Source organism: Euprymna scolopes, chromosome 32 (assembly GCF_053919585.1).
Source record: "Euprymna scolopes isolate OS-2025 chromosome 32, ASM5391958v1, whole genome shotgun sequence".
NCBI lineage: Eukaryota > Metazoa > Mollusca > Cephalopoda > Sepiida > Sepiolidae > Euprymna > Euprymna scolopes.
The window spans coordinates 39,502,773-39,527,772 of record NC_136513.1 but is presented as its reverse complement, the minus strand read 5'-3'; the positions used below and the strand labels follow the sequence as shown (position 1 = coordinate 39,527,772).

Here is a 25,000-nt window from a genome sequence, read left to right as displayed (position 1 = left end):
ATTACGGCGACACTAAAATAAAGTTTATTAACGTTTAAAAAACGATTAAAATATTGGCACGAGGGGGGGAAAAACGGAAGAAAAGATTCAATGTTCCCCAAAGAGAAACAATGCGTTAGATGTTTCTAAATATATATATATATATATATGTGTGTGTGTGTGTGTGTGTGTGTGTGTGTGTATCTGCGTGTGTGTGCATATATTGGTTGAATCGATCGGTTTCCTAGATGTAAATACAATGAAACTCGCGTGATTATTAAAGTGTTCAATGCAAAACAAAGTTGGTATATAGTTATATAGTCTGTTTATTATCCAAGCATTATTGGTTACATATGTCAGTGAAATTTCAATTCAAGGATAACACTCTTCATCGGACCAAATGTGTGTGTGTGTTTATTATTTCAACCGCGTTTTTTTTTTCTTTTTTTTTTTGCTTCCATAATTTCAAATTGTTCCAATAGACAGGACAATGATATTATCCTGCCGATCTCTTCGGACAATTCAAGTCAAAATAAAGATTCTTAAAATTACAAAATAGCATCAAAAACGAATATTTGAAGAGCTCTCCCCGGCACTTTAAATCTTGGTTTTTGATGCTTATTTGTAATTTTAAGAATCTTTATTTTGACTTGAATTGTCTTAAGAGATCGGCAGGATAATATCATTGCCCTTTCTCATTTGTAATGAGTTGAGTACCCCCCCAAAAAAAAAAATAAAACAGATGTTAAAGTAATAAAACATATATAGCTCTACTAAAATATTGAGCACTTTTCCCTTTATTTACCAAATATACCTCCTAATATATATATATATATATATATATATATATATATATATATATATATATATATATATATATATATATATATAGTAATTTATAAAATATATATGGCGATTAAGCTACACTGAATATTCTGCGTTTCATCCAACTATAGGATTCGTCAGGCTTATGCGCATAAGCCTGACGAATCCTATAGTTGGATGAAACGCAGAATATTCAGTGTAGCTTAATCGCCATATATATTTTATAAATTACTAACTAGCTCTACCTACGTATTGAGCACTTTTGAAGTAAATACTTAAAGTTTACGCATAAATCTATACTTTCGTATATTAAATTTATGCGAATAAATGAAGTAGTTATATATATATATATATATATATATATATATATATATATATATATATATATATATATATAGGCTTGTATGTATCTACGTACGTAATATGCATGATTATTAAGAAAATGAATTATCACCAGAAATGTCACTAAAAATTAGATAAAGTTCTAAAATCGGGTAATTCCGGTTTAACTGTTATATAAAGATGTTCATGCGACACAAGTATTGTATGAGATCTTATCAGCCTGATGAATTGGACGCACCTGCATATCTGTTTCAAAACCAATCCTTTCTTTTAAACTTGTACGATTAGAATTACTCGGTATTGCCTTGGCTTAGCAAGCAGAAGGGTTGCAAAGTGTCTATTTCCTACTCCACCCCTCCTTAGTTTCGCTTTTTTCGTCGTCCTCCTCCTCCCTCCAACTGTCTTTATTTCGTCCATGAGCAAGCAGTTCAATACAAGTGATTAACACAAATAGAAAATGCAAAAATGACTAAGCAGTCCCGAATTCTGGCCTCAGAAAAATTAGGTCACGGAATATTTTTACCACAGTGTAATCTTGTCTGAAACTATCTGACACCGGTTTAGCAGGGAGACTCGACGTTGCCTGGGATTCAATGATGATCAACGAATATTTCACACTCCTATATTTTTGTTGGCATCGAAATCAGATAATTTTTTCAATCGAATCGATTGATTGCTTGCTTGCTCTAGTTAAGGAACCATCGCGTTGCACCGGGAAAAGCTTCACATGTCTCTTCACAATAGACTCTAGCGAACCTAGTGTACATTGCACTGTGGAGAACCTACTGTTGATTTTATAAAATCATTTTTTATAATTGTTTAGATTAAAGTTTAAAATTTAAAGTCAAGTATCATGGTTCAGATGTGCTCTAAACGGAACATTAATTTGTATGCGTCCTTGTCATATCAAAGAGGATACTGTTAATTTTATATGCCCGACCTTAATGCTTATGCGGTGATAATGGCCTGAATTTAAGATTAAAATGAAAAAGTCAAGTATCATGGTGAAATTGTGTTTTAAACAGAAACATTTATTTCGGACGCATCCCTGTCATGTCAAACAATCTCCTCTTGATATTACATGTCGGTCTTTTAAGCTTGTGTGGTAATAAAACTTCTCAACTGCACTTGTGATGTTAGGATGTGTAAGGTGTTAACTTTTGTCAAAATCACCTACTCCTTCTTTCATCGGATTATTTCGATTATCGATACTTATCGAAAATATTCTGATACACAACATATCTAAGAACATTGCCAGGTACATGAAGTACCTTCGTGTGAAATTTCATAAAAATCTATCCCGTCGTTTTCGAGTCTGTAGGGAACAAACTCAAGTTCAAAATAGACTTCATGACCTAGTAGGGGATGCCCGTTTCTCTTCCCTGTAACCTCTTTCCCACAGAAGAGATGTTGCTATCCTGTTTCTGCTCTATCATTATTTTCATTGAGCTCTAATCTATGGTTCCCTCTTGCCAAACTTTCACGAAAGCACTCGTCTCGCTGAAACCATTATCAATAATATCCCCCACTCTTTATCTTTGCTAAACCTAAATGCCCATTTCATGGACAGAGCTTCTTTCTTAGAACTGCCAGCCTATGGAACTTTTCTCTGTTTGCCTGCTTTCCAACCGACTACAATATGATCGTCTTCAAGTCGAACGTGTGCAAGTTCTTGATGATCCGTCCTCTGAAGTAATCACATTTACCAAATTCCCACAACTAAAGATTACAACCCTATTGTCCTAATGACTACACATTAACCCTTATCCTTTAGTAGCCTCCTGGCTTTGATAACAGGTGACACCTTGGTAATCAGCTGACTGACAGTTTAGGCTAGTTTCAGTTCTTTTATTCGGATATTAAGAATAAAAATATGTATGTGTATCTTTATCTATGTGGTCTGTGAGTTAATTCCCTATCATTATTCAATCCCGGGCAACTTTGGTTGGTTGGTTGGTTGGTTGTTTTTGTTTTACGGCATATCAACCCGTTTTGGGTTATTTTATGCCAAATCTAAAGATTTTGAAGAAAATTATTTTTAATAGAATATATTTGTTGTTTTCACGTCGGTTTCTATTTAACCCATAGTTGGGACCCTAACAGGTACTACCACTCCGGGTCAGAGTGGACCTGGGAGCAATTGTAATTAAAGGGTGGCTCCACACTCCCCAAAACGCACAAGCTGTGGCCTCACCACTGGATATAGTTTAAGGTCATATCCAGGACCGGGCAACTTTGGGTCACGCTGCTAGTTCTGTATAAGTGTATTGATTGAGGGCATAACAATAACAGAGTGCTAAACTGCTTTTATTTTATGTTTTCAGCTTCCATTTTTCAACACATATACGGGCAGCTAGAAGAGTCCTGTCAAGGCAAAATGATTCCCCGTTACGCATATACAGCCATGTTGGTGACTGGAGGTCTGCATTGTGCTTTAGGTGTCTTTGGTTTCATCACCGCTTGTGTTGGGATGGCAAAGCTGCCCTACTTCCGCACTTATTGCGCGGTGGCTTCAGTAGTAAGCACGTGGGTAAGTTAACATCATTCACAGCATCTTCTCCATCCGCAGTATCTTCTTCATATCTTATATCCAATCTCATTGATTATTCCAGAAACATTCGGCAAAATCGTTTTCCACATGGTATCACATACGTATCCAGAGTAATAGGTATAGAATGTGTTGGAGTTTTTTTTGTTTTTATTTTGAGTTTATCTTATTTTATTTATTTATTTATTTATTTATTTTACTTAAAAAACAGGAATACACGTTTGGCAATCACCAATGTGAAGGACAACGACATAGCCATCTTCTCTAATATAAATCTCACCTGTCTGTTTAAATGTATGTATGTATCCAACTATGTATATATGTGTACATCTGTGTGCATATATGTATGTTTTTTATGTGTCATGTCATGTCATATGCTACTGGTACCATGTAACCCAGTACTACCTGCCTCATGGTCGGGTCACCGGCGACTAAACTGGTTCCCCCGCCAAACTTGTTTGGTGAGGAGGGTGGCTAGTCTCCCTGAAGGATTAAAAACAAGACTTTCCAAAGGAGGAATGAACCCTTTTTGGGGTCAACGGCTAACTAGCACCGTGTGTGTTTGTGTGTATGTATATGTGTGTTGGGGTGGAGAGGGTTCCCGTAAGCCATGGTGAAGGCAACCTTTCTAGGAGAAGCAAATCTCTGATTTAAAAAACCATAAAGCGGGAGACCACTACCCGCATTAAGCTGGTCTGCAGTTTAACTTGTTGCTGGCTATCTTGCTCTTGCTTGTTGCTGGGGCTCAACATTTTGAACCGAGAGAGAGACTTAGCTGTCGTACAAAGCTAAGACCCTGTAACATCATCTGTGTATAGATACTCCCTCAGGCATTTGTCTATTACAATGGTCCTGTGGCGATGAAAGTCATTTTTGGGCTCATGAACTTTAAGTGTCTGAGGGAGTGGCACTCGTCTGACAAGGGGTTGTTTCTGTAAGATACTCCAGGCTGTTGTCTGTTGTATCTCAGGTGTTTTTTCATGCACCTAGCACAAATGTGGCCAGATGATGTGCCAGGGTGAATTTCAGGGAAGTGGTTGCCTGGTGTCAGGCGTTGAGCACAGAGTTCTTGTCCTCTGCGTACGGCTGTAGAACGGTAGTTTCCTACCAGTTTCAGACACAGTGTTTGAACGCATCTTGTAAAGTACAGAGGTTCGCTGGCAGTTCCTTGTGTAGAAATGTACATAGGAATTGTTGCAAGCCCACATGAAAAATTTGATGGAGAGGTGTCGGAGCCAGCGGTAATGGCGTCGTGAACGGTGAAGGCGAGTCGTCTGGTCGTTCTTGTCGTAACCACCCATGTACTTGTAGTCTAAGGCAAGCTGTGGAATGTTCACTTCAGTGAAAGTTTCACTTTTCTTCTTCCCTTTGAGAGCTTCCGAAGTTGATGATCATATAGTTGGAGATGAAGGTAATTGGCTTGTTGTTCTGCCATACCATATATGTAATGCTGTCCTGACACAGATAGCGACTTTCACCTAGAGGGAGTCTCTTGACTGCCTTGAGAGACTTTAGGAAAAACTTTCTGCTCTGCAAGAGAATTCGAACAACCCCAGTTTGTAGGTGGTTCACAGCATATTTGGTCAGAATCAGTGTATTGTAGAAGCGGTCCATGACCAGAATGTGTGTTACCCCCAATCCCAGCCTACGTCAAGAGACGGAGAACAGTGTTCCCAACCGCACTCAATTCTTGAACTGGCATTGGTGATGCCACAGTGGAACAGCAATATATACAGCCTCTACTTCACAAAGAATAAATTATTTGATGCCTCATTTTATGGGCTTGTCTTTTATATACTATTTTATCGTGTGAATCATTCCCTCTTTCAGGTTCAGGTGTTGTCTGGACTGGTAGTAGTGTAAAAACTTGGGGAGTAAATACTCCAGGACAGGCCTGGGTTTGTAGATTCTGTCTCTCTTGTCAATGCCAGCATCCTCCTCATCAACCACATGCAGGAAATCCCAGATGGCTAAGAATCTATCTCGTGATATGACGTTGTATATCCAATGAAGTCCTTTCCATCTCTTGACTAGTAATCCCGATAACTGGATTTCACACAGATTTATTCCATGTAGATCCTCAACCCAACAAAGGCTTTCATTTCCTCAACAGATACATCCCTGAAATTCTTGCAGTCGTAGTAGTTAAGTCTTTCTGCACACATTTGAGTAGCACGTAAATTAGCCTTCTCTGTCAAATGCTGCCAGAAGTCATCCTCGGTAAACAACGAAAGAAAATCGATGCTCTTGCTTTCATCAGTGATATTCAATGGATTGTTCACTGGCCCTTTCCCATCCTCATGGAAATCCAGATCTGGAGCTACAAAATTGCGACTCCATCCTTCATCAACCACACCAGAATCTCCTCTATAACCTGGTTGAGTAACACGTCACCTACTTTGAATACTCGATTTTATCTAGACCCACTTGCATCATCAGAATTAGCATCACATTTTCCTTCATCGATATATTCATCATCACTAGCGTTACTTGATTCAGAAACTCCTAATCAAATTCGCCTTCTTCTGATCATCAAATGGCGCTCACCCATATTAAACCCTGATGAATATGTCATGCGGTGTTTACATTTTTAAATGTAGTAATTCTCGATGTGAGCCGGTAAATATGTTAAAGCACACATACATTCATTTGTTACTGATCGAGATAGATTTGTTCGTAATCGCTGTAAGTGAAAAAGTGACAATCTACAATTCGTAATGCGTTAATCGGAAAATTAATATGTATCTCTGTACTCGAAAAAAAGTAAACAGACAATTGAAAGCAGCGAACGAACCGAAGCGGAATGTAAGGGAAATGATATATTATATGTTAATGAGAGAAAAAGAAAGGGAGAGGAACGGTTTTTATCCTAGTGTAATAATGTTTCGAACTAAATTGTAAATAAGCAATGTATAATTATGCGTTGTGCGTTCCCCGTAGTGGGAAGCATTTCAGTTTTTGTATGTAACTACAAAACCCCTAACCGGTGTGCGTTTGTATTTGTTTCTCGTGAACGACGAAGCAGCGGTATAGATGGGGAACAGTGAGAGGAGGAAATAAATGGAGAGAAAAGATTTTACAACTTCCATTAATTCTTAAAGGTTTTGGCAGTGAACTCTCACCAGAAAAAATATAGGAATGTACGATTATCGAGAAAGTGTAGGGATCATAAGCCAATAACACACCTCAGATAATATGCTGCAATTTATGCATGGAATGTATGGAGTGTTAATGCTATAAAGGTCAAACTCAGAGGGGAAAAATTATTTCATTATAGAAGAAAGAAAGATAGAATAGAAGAAGAAGAGATAGAGTTTTTTTAAACAGTAATCTACGTACATGCATGCTTCGGGGCCCCACCCCTCTTTAGCGTTGCTTGACTGTTATTAGCGCTGGACCTTATGTATTTCAGTCCAGCGTCTTAATCCAGACAATTTACTGTTTAGTTTTTGTCGTTTATATATTTACGTAGATTTTGTTGTTGACTTTTGAAACGATATTAAGGTTAGCGTCTCCATCTTGTAGATCGAGTATATATACATACACACACACACACACACACACACACACACACACACACACATATATATATATATATATGTGTGTGTGTGTGTGTGTGTGTGTGTGTGTCCGAACCTTATTAAACCATTAATCATTCTATATATCAATAAAATATGTGTGAGGACACTTCTCAACATATATATTCATAGAATTTTTCATCTACAGACTTAAAACTTGGTAAATAGGTTAATCTAACATGTGGAAAACTTTATATTCCGTTTTTATCCGGAAAAATCTTCTAAGGAGGGGATTGAAAAATTGGTACGTGCCAGTGGTCAGATTCTTTTGTTTTTGCTAACTGTTTCAAAATAGCGCATCCATGAATCGTTCACATTACAGATCCCTGATGCTAAGTATAAGTCGGTCTGAAAACACTTTTATAAAGAGCCTTTCACGCTGGCCGAATTGGCCTTCGGGACAAGATCAAAGTGTAGTATATGTTCTTCAGATGCTGCACTTCTATTTCTTGTTCTCTTTCGGTGGAGGAGAAATCCTTCACGACTGAGACAATTTTTATTTTTGTACCTTTTCTCCACGTTAAAAAACGACCCTGGTGTCTAACTCTGTCCCGTGGGGAGGCATTGTAAATAGGTACTCTCTTTAGGTTTTGGTTTTGATCGCAGCTCGAGTATTTCCAAACATAATAATTACGTGCGTGTGTTTCAGTTTCTTTCTTGTTTTTACTTCACTTTTTTTTCCAGGAAATTTAATGTTACGTTTAATGCCTGCGGTGTCTGTTTATAATAAATCAGAATTTAGCATTAATTAAACTATAATATTCATGCGTATTTTACGACCGAGCAACGCTTGGTGGCCTGCTAGTATATCTATAAAAGTAAGAATGTATGTGTGAGGACATTTCTCAACCTATATACTCACTGAATTTTGATCTACAGACTTGAAATTTTTTATATAGAATATTCAGACATGTAGAAAACTTTTTGATCCGTTTTCTGCCGGAATAAAAATGTTCCTAAGAAGTCAAAATTGAAAAATGTGTACGTAGGAGTCACCGGTTTGTGTAGATAATGCGCATGCATGAATAGGTTACATTGCAAGTTACTTATGTTACCAATAAGTAGTTTGAAAACATTTATTGACGAACGTGTCATGCTGGTCTAATAGTTATCGTACACTGACTCACTTTCTTCAGGTTGTGGTTTAGATCTTCTCTCATGTAGTTTTTACAAGAAGTAATGGTTTAGAAAAAAGCATAATACTCGACTGCGCATGTCTCAGTTCCTCCATTAATTAAAATATTATATTTATGTGTATTTTATGAACGGGCAACGCTGGGTAATACCGGGCAACGCCAGGAGGCCTGGTAGTATATATATATACATGTATATATATATATATATATATATATATATATATATATATATGTGTGTGTGTGTGTGTGTGTTTCTCAAAAAGCCAACGTGATATACTTTATAGACTTTAATTTGTGCTACCAAATGTTTTTTTGTGAAATCTTTGGTTAATATTAGATATTATCTAATTACTTGATTTCTTTTCAGACTATATTGGTTGGATGTGTTGGAATCTCAGCAGGCATGCGACACTTTACACATGCGAAAACCCGGCAACTTGTGAGTTCTTTTCAAGTTAATGCAAACACTTATACAAGGTAGAACGATCAAATTTCCCTCTAAAGAAAACAACACTCCAGTTTTATTTTAAAACATTTATTAAAAAAAATCAATTCAGGTAACTTGATTATGTAGTAGAGCTGACATTCATCCAATGCAGCCGCTTTCAGCCTCAATTATCGCCTCAATATGGGCTCGGAACTGAGAGCTGGTTTTTTACACAAGAGACGGCGGGAGCTCAACAAATACTCGGGGTATGGTTGCGATCAAGCTGTCTTTGGTATTGTGGGAGGTCATGTTGGTGATGTTCTCGATGTTTTACCAAACAAAGTAGTCCAGCGCGTTCAGATCAGGAGAAGCGAGGAACCAGTGGGAGAATGGTATAAAGTCGTAGCACTCCATCTGAAGCCAAATCTGGGTCTCTTTTGACTTGTGGGCCGGTGCCGAGTTCTACTGCTACACCCAGGTCTGCCAGCGGCCAACTGATTGCATCAGGGGATCATCATAGTCTTCAGCAAATCCAGGTACACTTTGGTGATGACTTTCAAGCCGACTTGGAAAATGTGAGACAGCATGATGTGGCCCTGACTTGAAATTACACCAAAAACCGTAAACGTGGGTCGTCCAATGCGTTGAGCTTTGCCCTCAAGTCTTGAACCGTCCGGATTTGCATTTGGGGGAGTGTCGACAATGATCCTCTCTTAACTTGGACTGGTAAGAGCATGAGTTTTACAGTGAGGCACCTCTGATCTCTCCCATCAAATATTTTTCACATAAAGAAGAAGGCTCCTATCGATCTTGGGATTTATGTGGAACTGGCCAACCAGTCTGCAAGAAAAAAAGAAAACCGGTTTTCATCAAACGGAAATGAAAATATGTCGTCTTTTTCTAAGGCGACAATTTTATCGTTTCACCCTATATATATATATATATATATATTTATATATATATATATATTTACATATATATATATTTACATATATATATATTTAAATATATATACATATATATACACATGCATACATATATATGCATAAATATATACATATATATACACATATATATAAATATATATATACAGACGTATATATACACATATATACACATATATATATATACATATATACATATATATACATACATATATATACATACATATATATACATACATATATATATGCATATATATACATACATATATATACATATATATACATATATATACATGATGATTGCAACGTCTTGTCAGACGAGTGCCATTCCCTCAGGTACTGAAAGTTCATTAGCCGAAAATGACTTTAGTACTGCCGGCAAGATTCACACGCACAAGCAGACATGACACTAAAGACGGTCACTGGTGTATATACATATATATATATATATATATATATATATATATATATATATACATGCACCCATGCATACGTATATACACATGCATACACATACACACATACAAATAACCCACATATATGCATGCATACATACACATTACATATATGCATACATAGACATACTTATACATACATAAACATACACAAAACGGTCATTGGCATACATACATACATATATACAAACGCAAATATACATATCTACACATACACACATACATATCTGTAAACATACACACATATATACATACGCCATGAATAATACTCATACATACGTATACAGACACACATGCATACATACAGATATACATACGCGCATACATACATATATATACAAATACATACACACATATACATACATATACCCATACGTACACATATGCACACACATATGTACATACACTTACCTACATATACATACACGTACATAAATATGCACTCATACACATATACATACATGCTCATACATACATACACATATATATGCATACATACACAGGCATACACCTACATACATCTACATACATACACACATGCATATATACATATACACACGCCTATATACATACATGCACATACATACACACAAACATATATACACATACATATATACATATATATACACATAGGTATACACACATATACACACATGTACATAAACATACACACACCTATACATAGATATATATAATTATGGCAGATCAATTATTACATGCTTCCAGCATTTCAGACCTACACGCGTCACAACATTTCCATACCAATAGGACCTTTTTATAGACAAATGCCTGCGGGAGTATCTATACCTGATGGTGTTACAGAGTTTAAGCTTTGTACGACAGCTAAATCTCTCTCTCAGTTCAAAATGTTGACATCCAGCAACAAGCAAGAGCAAGGTAGCCAGCAACAAGTCAAATGGCAGACCAGCTTAATGCGGGTACTGGTCTCCCGCTTTATGTCTTTTAACTCAAAGATTTGCTTCTCCTTAAAGGGTTGCTTTCAACACGGCTTACGGGAGCCCTCTCCACCCCGCATACACATGGAAATAAACACATGCGTACATACAAATGTACGCCAACATATGTATGCTTGTGCACACACATACAAACATAATCACGTAGATTTAGACATATACGCATATACACACATGCACACACATACGTACACACATATATACATGCAAAATACACATGAATAAATAGTCCAAAAGTCAAAAATAGTAAGTGATCAGCACATAATTTTCCAAACAAATCAACGTACGAACCGACGAGAAAACAGTCCAACTGAAAATGATTAAAAGACGCTTGGATTTTTTTTAAATAAAGTTTGTTTTAAACTCATTCTTCTGTAGCACATGACAATAATATAAACAAACTCGCACATAATTTTCCAAACAAATCAACGTACGAAGCGACGAGAAAACAGTCCAACTGAAAATGATTTAAAGACACTTGGATTTTTTTTAATAAATAAATTTTTTTTTAGACTCATTCTTCTGTAGCACATGACAATAATATAAACAAACACGCACATAATTTAAAAAAAAAATCAACGTTTTTTCTCGTCAATATATATACATACATATATATACATACATATATAGATACATATATATATACATATATATACATACATATATATACACATATATACATATATATACATATATATACATACATATATATACACACACATATATATACATACGTATATATACATACATATATATATATATACATATAAAGGGTGACCCAAAAAAAAAACAAAAGATGCCATCTAGAACATATGCTGTAGAACGAAGGAAAAAAGAAAACAAGGGCCAAAGACCCTAGTGTTTTGATGTGATGTTTTGAATATAATAAACTAGTTATGACCAAAGTTTAATTTCATTCTGACAAAACAGTTAGAAACAGGGCCTAATTAGAGCTGGGCCCATTTTTTATGTGACACCCTGTATACATACATGCATATGTATGTATACATACATACATAAATATATATATATACATACATATATATATATACATACATACATATACATACATACATAGATGTATACATACAGATATATATATATATATATACATATATATATATACAGACATACATGTACATACATACGTACATATATATACATATATATACATACATACATATATATACATAAACATATATATATACGTACATGCATATATATACATATATATACATAATACGTACATCCATATACATACATATATATACATGCATATATATACATACATATATATTTACATATATATATACATATATATACATATATATACATACATGCATATATATATATAACTACTTCATTTACTCACATAAAATTAATATACAAAAGTATAAATTTATGCGTAAACTTTAAGTATTTACTTCAAAAGTGCTCAATACGTAGGTAGAGCTAGTTAGTTAGTTATAAAATATATATGGCGATTAAGCTAAACTGAATATTCCGCGTTTCATCCACTCTAGGATTTTTCAGGCTTATGTGCGAATTTTGTGGTTGTCTGTCCTTTTTATACTGGACAAAGTAGGTTAGTTTTTTTAAAATTTTTTTATTTATTTTTATGTTAGTTTATATATATATATGTACACATAAAGATATATATATATATGTGTGTGTGATAGGTTATGTATAATCATGTTTATTTAATTTATTTATTTGTTTATTTTCTCTTGTTAGTTTTAAAATTATTTTGTATCGCTATCCTAGAGTAAATTATATTCTGTGAACACAATTGTTCGCTATTTCTCTTCTACAGTTTAATAGATATTGGGGTTCTTTAAAGTACAGGATAGAAAATTTTTCATGAAGGCATAATCTACATGGATCGTCTAGGTCCCTACATGCGGTAGCTTGTGTTATTATTTTCCATTCGACTACCGGCGAATGTCCGCTTTCCTTGAGTTCCCAGTATTTTCTAGCGTTGTTTAAAAAAAAAAAACTAACCTAAATTTAAAGCTAGATATCCAGGCAAAATAGAACATACACAAAGGAACAGGTAAACCAGAGGTCAAATAGGCCTTTGTCCGGTAAGTGCATGTCCATTGGCCGATAGGAAGGGCGTTGTGGATACTACAAAGCTGATTAGCTAACTAAAATCTTAATAGAAGATGCGTGTATAAAAAGTATATATATATATATATATATATATATATATATATATATATTATATACCGTGTTTAGAACTGCTTTTAAGCTTCACTGCTCACTCATTTTCTAACCAAATTTCAAACAATTATTACAGTTTATTGATCACTTTCTCAGCTATATTGTGAAAAAAAAATTTAAATTTTCGTTCAGTAAAACAAAAGTTATGATGAATTTTCTGGTGTTCAAAATCGTAAAGATGTAGGTGAGCGACGCTTTTTATGACTGGTTCCTATAGCAACCATGTCACCTCAGCGACTACTGTTGCTACTAAATCGAAAAGAGAAGTAGCAAGTGAAAAAGAGAATTAATTGGTGGGATTTTATTGAAAGCAAACGAGTGCCGTACATTGTCTTTTCTTATGTGTTTATAAGGGCGAAAAATTAGACTAAAATACAACAAGGAACAAGTGAATTTATTGGAAGCCTGGAAAAATCATGGATTACAATAGAAAAAATCGAGCATGAAAAGTGATATGGTTAAGCTTGAACATAAAAACGTACAGGACTAGTTGTTAAAACTAGAAAAGAAAAGGATAAGATATTTTAGTAAGGGATATGATCAATTTATAACTTAAAATATGGCACCATTAAGAATTTTTTTTTTAAATTCAATTTATAACATTATATGATCAATTGTTAATGCTGCAATATTTTAAGTTACAAATTTATTATATGTTTTTACTAGAATATCTTGTACTTTTCTGGTCCAGTTTTAACAACTGGTCCTATATTTCCCATGTTTAAGCTTTACAATATTACTTCCACACTCATCCACAGACCAACAGTTTCGTTGTATAACAGTTTTTCAGTATGACAGGAGAATATCTACCTCACGTCAGGAAACGAATCTACAACCATCGAGTCAATTTGAATTCATGCAGAGATTTTCTTTAACACTTTACTAGTCAACAATCATTTTATATGCACATATGTAAAACGAATGCTATTATTATATACTAGCATTTAAGCCCCGGCGTTACCCGGGTGATTGGAGGTGTGTGTTGAGCAAAAAAAAAAAAAGTGGTATTAGGAAGGCAGATTCGAACCTGTACCGCGAAGGAGGAAAAGAACGGGGAAAAAACCTGATGTCTTTGCTGTTACGACCACCGCCAAACCAGAGGTGACGTAGGTTTAAATTAAGGGTAGACAATCGAAAAGAGGGGATGATTTTCTTTCGAAAATATCTGTGAAAAAAGCGACCACTCCCTGTTGAAAAGTGCCTAGTTAAGGGTGAAGAAATTCATGTTTTTAGCCAATTCTTCGGTATTTGTCGTCTAAAAGGTCGGGCTTCTTGATCTTTTGAAAATCCGCCGCTTCTGTCGAAGTTTTAGGCAGACATGCAAACATATATACATTTATATATTGGTAACTTAAATTTTCGAACCAAACCGATTAAAAATCTTGCCCTATCTCTGAATACAATTTATATAAAATTTCAAATGTTTAGACCAGTAATTTGGTAGAGACCGCAGAGGTCAATTTTTTAAAACTTTGACCCCTGTTATGACCCCTTAACATTTATTGTTTCATGCTCAAATTAAGTGAGTAATTAAGATCCATGCCCAAGGAACCTATATCTAAAATTTCAATTGTTTATACCCAAAATTGGCGGAGGATTTTGGCAGAGTTCTCAAAGGTTAAATCGTTGAACTTTGACCCCTTAACAGCGGAAAACGGATTACAAAGATTTTCCCAAATATCAGTACCCTTTATATCAAATTCCGACTCTGTAAATTGACAGAGTTCTTGCGTAGGGAAATGTACATAGAAACACAGACACACAGACACGTTCACTTTTTAGATATATAGATTTATGTTTACATTTAAAACAAAATACAAATATTTTCTGTTATATGTATATAGCGTAATGTCTGAAGCGCCTATTGTCGCTTAGACGGTCGAGATTCAATCCTGGCTTTAGGTAGGTGCTAGTCTAGCCCACTAAAGAGCTGTGATACAGTGAAACAGTCTGTGGGTGAATAAGTATAGAAGCTTCCTACTTTGGGTGTAGCATATTGTTGAATAAAATAATAAACTGTACCTTACGTATAATGCAATGCTGTCGGTGTAAACAAATGGAGCTTATGGAGGATATTTTACATATCCAGTCAAAACGTGTAAGGATTTTAGCACCGACCATCACCTAGGTGGCGAATTTTTTATCCTGGCTGGAGTAAGTTGCTCCATCCATCCATCTGTAGCTGTAGCCGAGATCGAACTCACTACGTGAATTTGTGGTGTAATTCAAATCTTGTCCGTAACTGAATACTTGATGCTTTGCCAGGGCTATCAAGGGAATTTTTTTATTGTGACGCCATCACTAGTCGGGGTGCCTACCACGGCTTAAGAGAGTCCCATCTATTGTCGAGAGAAGGATAGACCCTCATTTTGATCCCTTTAATATTTATTGTTTTGGGCTTAAATCAAATTAAAATGTTTGATCCATGCCCAAGTAACCTACATCTAAAATTTTAAGTGTTTAGATCCAAAATGGGCGGAGGAGTTTGGTAGATGTTTCAAAGGTAAAATCGTTGAACTTTGACTCCGTTACATCCAAGTTCCTGGCCGAAAACTGATTAAAAAGATTTTCCCAAATCTCAGTACCCCTTATGCAAATCTCGAATCTGTAGACGTAAAATTGACAAAGTAGCTTGGTAATGTACACACACAGACACACACAGACAAGTATCAGGACCTAAAAAATGATCTAAAAACGACATGGTCTCTGAAAGAAATAAACATTATACCGGTTGTGATAGGAGCAACTGGTTTAATAAAAAAGAATCTTCAGAAATACTTAGAAGCAATCCCTGAAGACCAAGCTGTAACGAGATACAAATAGTAGCCATAAAGGGAACAGCATCTATTCTTAAAAGAGCCCTCGGATATAAATTTAAATCATAACAGAATCAAGTGTTAGCTCCAGAAGGGAGCCCCTTGATATCTTAAAACTTACTGAAGTTAAATTAAAAAAAAAAAAAAAATTCACTTAAAAAGTACTCGGCTTTTCATCGCTTACATTATATTTACCTTTTTTTTTTTTTTTTTTTTTTTTTTTACAGAAAATCGCTTATATGGTGACCGCCATATTGTCGGCTTGTTTTTTCTGCCTGATTGGATCGTGGATGTACAGCTTTACTGGCAAACCTAACGCATGGGTATTTATTTTTCTTTTCATTTTCACTTGTTTTCTTTGGTAATTAATATTTCTGTTACATTATTTTCACAACGTTACTCACTGGCAATTCTCACACAATCCATCATCAAATATGGTATCTATTTATTTCCCATCGCGGGAAATATGAAACAAGGATCGGAAATTGGGATTGAAATGTATGGGGCCTTCTGATCCGCAAAAGATGCCTGATGCTTCCATTCCCTGGTAGGGGTACCTCAAGCGGTTAGCAATAAACTTACATTTTACAAAGAGAGGAGAAAAAGCATCGGAGAGTGAACCTCCTAGAACTTCACGGGATCAGGATAATGCCGCAATCAACAGGAAAATCTTTATTATAAGAGTTGTCTAAACTATTTATGTATATGTTCTTCATTCCCTGTAACGCGTGCACTATCACACATACATATGGGACATGAAAAAAAAAATAATAAAAAATAAAACTAAGTATTCTACTTAGTAGAAGTCAAAAGTAATGCCATGAAAGAGGGCGTTTGAAGATAGGTCTACCTTACACCATATTGCTTAGCGACTGGAAATGTTGGATGGGAAAAGAGGAAGGCAATTTTCCCCGCCGCTGTGGTAGTATTTAATTCCCTCGTTCAGAGACGAGGCAAATTTCTACGTCAATATCGGTAAAAAGACTGGTTCGAACATTTAACTAGATAATTCGCCTGTCGCCCGTCTGGCTATTTTTTTTCATTCATTTTTAGCGGATTTTCATTAAATTTGAATTGATATACAGAATTATACGTTTATATCGAAACAGACTGTTTCTGAAATAAATTCGATTATTATTATTATTATTATTATTATTATTATTATTATTATTATTATTATTATTGTTGTTGTAGTTATTGCTATTGTTATTATTATTATTATTATTATTATTAGTAGTAGTAGTAGTAGTAGTAGAAGCTTTCACACAGGTCATCAAAGATCTCCCATTGAAAACCTGTAATGTTCGCTGGAAGCTGAGTAATTGCAAGTCCCTCCACATTTCCAGCACTCTCCTACTCCTTCGATAACATTTGCAAATCAATTTGCGTTATCGCAACAGCCTCTCACCATTGATTTCTCACTGGCAGCGGCTATTGGTTTCCACTGGAATTTGAGTGGCAATAAGCTACCTCAAGGTCTCAGTTCTCTTTGCGCTTTTCTAGTGGAAGTCTGGTCAGCCTTCTCTCCTCGGTCTTTCCATCATCCTTCTCAGCTATTTAGTATCACACTTTTTTTTGGGGGGGAGGCGGTGCTTGGACAGTGGAGGGATTGGCGAGGGGATGGAGAACGTGTAGATATGCAGTTTCAATGTTCATGGTTCCCTGTAACGCATCTGCAGCAGTTTGTCTGGCCCGCACATATGGTTCATATGTATTAATCTCCGTATTCAAGGGGTTTCCTTAATATTTAAGTAATTTTCATTATCGTTAGTCGTTGTATCTTTGCAGCCATTCCTCTGATTCAAATTTCTCCCATTCTTGTTTCCAAGTTTTTTGGAATTCTTCCTAGTGCTTCTACTATTACAGGTACTATTTTGATTTTCTTCATCATCCAAACCACTTTTAGCTCCCTGACTACCTCTGTGATTCTTCTTCTTCTTCTTCTTCTTCTTCTTCTTCTTCTTCTTCTTATTATTATTATTATTATTATTATTATTATTATTATTATTATTATTATTATTATTATTATTAGCTGGGCTACCCAACGTTTGAATATAATTGTTGTTCTTTGGAGAGAGGAATTTTTAATGTGTATGTATCATTTGATATTTCGAGCAAAAGAATATTTTACCTACTTTAGGACGGCTATTACACATATGAAATAATTGTACCTTCCCTAGGACAGGTAATTTACAGAATGTATATGAAATAATTTTACCTTTTTGGGACAGGTAATTTTACAACACATATTTAAAATATGTTTACCTACCTTCGGACAGGTAATTTATATACATATATATGAAACTATTTTACATACTCTCAACAGGTATTGTAAAACATATATGAAATAATTTCTCTTCCACCAAGGCTACCATGAATTTAGAAAATTGAAATAATTTTTAGAAGATGGATCATTAGGATTTCCAAATTAATACATGAATACATTGTGTTGGTTAAAGAGTTCGCAACCCTTGCTTCATCATAAATTTCAACATTACTGCGTTTCTTTCCTTCCTCACTATCGGCACTATTATTGTAAGAAAAGTTATGTCATTTTTGGAAGATGTCTCAGCAGGATTTTAAAATTAATGCATAAATACATTGACACAGTTCAGTGATTAGACAACCCTTGCTTCATTATCAAAATCTACATTACTCTATTTCATTTTTTCCCCACAACCGACAATCAAAATTTTTTGGAAAAAAATTTTCAGAAGATTACTCAGCCGGCTTTACAAACAAATAAACAAATATGTTTAGAAGGTTTGTTATTAGGCAACCCTTGCTTCACTACAAAATTCCACATTACTGTGTTCTTTCCCTCCCTACTACTGACAGCATCGTTTTAAGTGAAATGATATCATTTCTTGATCATAACTCAGTAGGTTTTCCAAATAAGTACATAAATGCATTGACACGAATGATCATTAGGCAACTTTTACTTTACCACAATTTTCAATATAGTTCTCTCCTCTTAGTACCACAACCGCCAACAACACATTAGTAAGAGAAACTGTGCAATTTCCGGAATATGATTCCATAGTTATTCCATATTTTTGGAATATGACATTGTGGGAGATTACTTCATCCTATTACTCTCTCCACCCCACCCCAAAAGTGAAGGTTTTTTAATTTACAGAGAACTCCAAAACATAATCGTGAGTCTTTCTACTCACCACTACAACCGTGACGTCATTCCCAGAAGTTAACATTGAAAATTCAGAAAAATATTGTTGATCACCTGCAGAAACTGATAAATTGTCTGGGCTTATTATTTCATTACAAACAGACCAACCACTTAACTCACACTGCATTATTTTTTTAAGTTCTTGGATATGTTACTAATTTCGACAATCATTTTTGATAATTTTGACCTACATTATCGCCCCCCTCTTACGAAAAATAATACCATTGAGGTATTGTCTGAGTTGATTATTTAATTACAAACACACCAATCAATTAACTCCCATTTCATCATTTTTCATAATTTTTGTATATGTTACTAAGTTCCACAATCATCTTTCATAATTTTGATCGACATTATCGCACCCCTTACGAAAATAACTTTAATATATAGTCTGGGACGATTAATTCATTACAAAAATACCAATCAATCAACTTACATTTAATCATTTTTCATAATTCTTAGATATGTTACTAATTTCGACAATCATTTTTTTAATGATTTTAACCCATATTAAGCCCCCTCTTAAGAAAATAATAACTTTGATATATTATCTGGGTTGTTTATTTCATTACAAACACACCGACCTATTTATTCTCATAATTCTTGAGTATGTTATTAATTTCGACAATTATTTTTTATATTTATAATACATGCTATCGCCGATCCCTTACTAAAATAATAACTTCGATGTACTGTCTGGCCCGATTATTATATGTTACTAATTTCGACAATCATTTTTTTTATAATTCTAACCAACACAATGCCCTCATCCTTGCGAAAATAAAAACTCTGATATTTTGTCTGGGTTTATTATTTCATTGCAAACACACCAATCGATTAATTCACATTTCATCATTTTTCACAATTCTTTGATATGTTACTAATTTCGACATTCATTTTTTAAAATAATTTTAACCCACGTTTAGCCCCCTATTATGAAAATAATAACTTTGATATATTGTCTGGGCCGATTATTTCATAAAAAAAACACCAATCAATTAACTCACATTTCATCATTTTTCATAATTCTTGGATATGTTACTAATTTAGACAATCATTTTTCATAATTTTAACCCACATTATCGCCTCCCTTCTTACAAAAATAATAACTATGTAATAATGTCGGTTAAAAATATACATGAAATAAAGTAATGTTTAAATTGTAAACTGTTTCAACCATTTCCGGCACTGACTGCTTATCCCCAACCACACTGTTATAATATATATATATATATATATATATAAATATATATATATATATATATATAAACTCAGGGGTAGAAGCGTTTTTTATCATAGTTTCAGTTCCCTCAGGCTCACGTGATGTTCCTTCTCTATTTCTGTTTTATTTCTGTTGCAACTTCAATATGGCTAATTAACGCCTATATAATCTCGCTTTGTTTCTGCATTCCAGGTTTTATCTTAATATTTCAGCTGCTTTCATCTCTGTCGTCCGTTTTACAATCGCAGTTTTCCTTTTGATTCTAATTTCTCCAAATCTTTCTTCCAGTTCTACCATTGATTTAAAAATAAAGTAAATTCATTAAATTTTTCAGACTTTCAACTTAATCGCCCACGATGACACGAACCTTTGATTGTTATTAGTGATCAATTGTTTTACTAACTTTTATTTTCACAGTTTACACCGGATTTCTACAATTACAACACATACTTACCATTGTACGCCAACAAGATCAGATATGCTGGCGGAATTGGCATAAGTTTGGAATTCATTTTGGCCATTGTTTCTTCCTCAATTTGCTGCTGTTGCTCCCCCACAAACCAAGTAAGTAATTAAATATAAGTTGAAGAAATAGAATTTTTAACGATTTACTACTTATATTAAAGCGCACGCACACACACACACACACAGAGGCACACATATATATGACTTGCCTTGGTGCCCCGCGTTGCCCAGCTGTTTGGAGGTGTGTGTTGAGCGAGCATAAAAAAAACAAATGTGGTAGTAGGCAGGCAGACTCGAACTCGTGACGCGAAGGCAGAAAAGAAAGTGAAAGCAAATCTGACGTCTTGCTGCTACCCCAGCACGCGTCCGAAAGTTCGGAACGTTAAAATTAGACAAAGTCAATCCAACCAATAAGATGACTTGCAAAAATGTCCCGCAAAAAATAGACCCCTCCTTGTAGAAAACTGCCCAGTTGCGGGTGAAGGAATGTAAAAGACCGTTTTCGTAGTTCATTTGAAACATTTCCGAGAGGTGAAAAGATTTACACATGTTTCCACCTCTCGGAAACATTTCAAATGAACTACGAAATTGTTCTTTTACATTTTTAACACATCTTGAATATATTCTAAACATTTTCAATAGTTTCTGAAGAAGACGCTTCAAAACACATTTGAAACGCGTTAAAAACGATTTCAATGATTTAAAAACATTATTACAATGATCTAAACATAATTTCCAATGAAAAACCAAAACACGGAATAATAAAATAATGTTAAAAATACGCATTGTTGGTGACCACCTCCTTATTTAAATATACATCTCTTTCTCTCGTTGGAATTTCTTCACTCATTATATACATATATATATATATATATATATATATATATATATATATATATATATATATATATATTTATATATATATTTATATATATATAAATATACATACATACATACATATATATATATATATATATATATATATATATAGTTTTAAAAATAGTAAGCGGAAGTTTCTCGAGAGCTCTTTCGGCTATCATCTCGTCAGGAGAAAATCGATAGCGTACAAAATAATATTGTGTCGAAAAATAAAGAGTTCTAATGGTGAACTTATTAAATGTGCCAAAAGTACGGGGACACTAAAATAAACTTTTTAACGTTTAAAAAGCGATTAAAATATTGACACAACGAGGGAGGAGAAAAAAAAGGGGGAGAAAAGATTCAAAGTTCCCCAAAGAGAAACAATGCGTTGGATGTTTCTTTTTGCCGGCACAAAGAAGGTTGACGCACCGCAATAGAGACAGCCTCCAAAATCTTTAAATGGTTTTTGGAGTCCGGTCTATGTAGCACCTCTAACCAATCTATTTTATTGTAATTTTATATATATATATATATATATATATATATATATATATATATATATATATATATATATATATATGTATATATTATCCTGTGGAAATATATTTTCTTATAATATATACCAATCCTTATTTAAGAAGCTCAATGTAATTACAGAGCAGTATAGTACATAAATTACAACAAACTATTATCCCAAGTTAATGATGTTGACATAATTAAAATCCGAAATTGGACGAGTAGCTGTAAATACCTTACTATATGTCTATTACGCCATTTTGGAATATAGTCTTTTGTCATTTATTCACTATCTTGCTCTGTAATTATATTGAGCTTCTTAAATAAGGATTGGTATATAATATAAGGAAATAAAGTATATGTATAATATGTTTCCACTGTTTTCAATTTATTTCCTTTTGACGGATTTATTGTTGTTATTTCTGCTAATGAGTTTAGGGCATAATAGATTCACTGATTGATATAATAATTAAGCGATTGATTTTCCGCTATAACACAGATACTGTCAAAAATTGTAAATGTCAACTTAATTAAAGGAAGAAATTCTAAGATGGTCAGCATCATGAATTTTGGAATATAGTCTTTTGTCATTTATTCACTATATATATATATATATATATATATATATATATTAAAAGTAGTGGCAGGTGTCTATTTAAATAGACATTCCGACGAGTTATTTACGGACGTCGATTCCATGGTCGAGGGGAGAACTGCCGACTGTCAACACAACGGTTCTAGGTTCAATCCTTGGCTTAGCAGAGATGCTAGTCTAGCGGCACTGATGAGTTATGATACAACGAAACAGGACTGTATGTCGATGACTAGAAATATATATATATATATATATATATATATATATATATATATGAGGCCAAAAATCTGGGATAGTTTAGTTTTTTTAGAAAATTCGGGAGGATTACAACTAAACTTACACACATTTGACATATCTCTTATGTTGATACACTGTATTAATTAAACTTCATTATAAAAGGTAGAAAAAAGTTATGAGCATTTCAATTTTTTTTTTAATTAGAGTGGCCAAAACCGTGTGACAAAGAAAATAAATTTAAAAATAATAACATTGAAACATCAAAATACCAAAATTGGTGGACAAACACCATTACGGTACCTTCACCAAACTTAACCGTTTTCTTTGCGCATTTTTTATTTAATCTTTCGTCAGCAAACCTCCTTATATATTTCTTCCCGTCAGATCAATATAGAGTAAACTTACTTTCATCAGAAAAATACATTTCGCCATTGATCATCTGTCTCACAACACATGGTCTTGAGCAAAGCTTAATCTGAGTTTCTTGTTCTTCTTGTTTATCAACGTTTTCTTAGTTGGTGATCTCGCAAACGGACCAATTTCATTCAGCCGCCGTGATACTGTTTTATGAGATACTTTGATGTCATGATAGGCATGTAGTTCACGAAAAATGCTGGCAGATGTCTGACACCTATCGTTTATGCCATCTTCTTAATCAATAGATCTTGTCTAGTAGAAGTTATTTGAGGTCTGCCATTTTTGTTCCGTGATAGAATTTCCCAGTATTCTTGAAATCCTTTATAACTCTCCCGACAGTACTTTTCGACAGCTTCAAGTCATTAACTAACTTGGCTATTGAATAGTTTTCCCCATGGAGTTTAATAATTGATTTTTTGACGGAAGCATCAATTTTAAATGTTATAATGATGGTGGAACCGGCTGCAATGACTACAAAGTGACGTAATCATCATTTTCGTACTTAAAAAAGTGGAAAAACTGACTACACAGTTCAAAATAAATTATTTTCTTTGCTTTGTTCCACTATCATTAAAAAATTGAAATTCTCATAACTTTTTTCTATCTTTTATAATGAACTGTATCAAGATAAGAGACATGTTAAATGTGTGTAACTTTAGTTGTAATCTCCTCCCGAATGTTCTGAAGAAATTGAAAAAAAAAACTAAATTGTCCCAGATTTTTGGCCGCTAGTGTAATCGGCATTGCCAGGTAAAAACATATTGCCGAGCAGAGGTCTTAGTCACATACTATTTAAAGCATATTTGATATCCTAAGTTGTTACAGCCATCTATGAAATTAAAATGGAAATACTATCTCATAACTCAAAGAGAAATAACTCACATGTTAAATGAAGAGTTACTTCCAGTATTAAGCGCAGTGTATGATGGTTATGCTAATAATTTATAATGAATGAATGTACATGTGAAGCAAATTAAAAATAAATTAAATAAATCAACTTTATACATATTAGTTCTTAATAGAATATTTTCAACAACTGTTACTTTTGATCTAATGATTAAAATAGGTTGCTTTTATGTAATATGTGGATAAGATAACCTCTTAAATTATTATTTCCTTTGAATAAATAATATATATAGAAATCAACCAGAAAGAAAAAAGTATATAAGAGTCTGTTTTAAATATTAAAATCGATTCGGTCAACAGTGTACCTTTTGTATATGTTAACCAAATAATGAACAAGCAAACAAATA

General features: G+C 34.0%; 1 protein-coding gene across 1 annotated transcript in view; it reads left to right on the top strand.

The window, feature by feature from the left end:
- The window catches only part of LOC145256295 (uncharacterized), a 35,565-nt gene that overhangs the window by 9,207 nt on the left and 1,358 nt on the right, over positions 1-25,000 (top strand). The window contains exons 2-5 of the mRNA XM_080115013.1: positions 3,471-3,676; positions 8,776-8,847; positions 16,475-16,570; positions 21,074-21,220. Of these exons, the coding sequence (XP_079971139.1) occupies positions 3,524-3,676; positions 8,776-8,847; positions 16,475-16,570; positions 21,074-21,220 (468 nt within the window). The 5' untranslated portion in view covers positions 3,471-3,523. The remainder of the gene's footprint in view (positions 1-3,470; positions 3,677-8,775; positions 8,848-16,474; positions 16,571-21,073; positions 21,221-25,000) is intronic.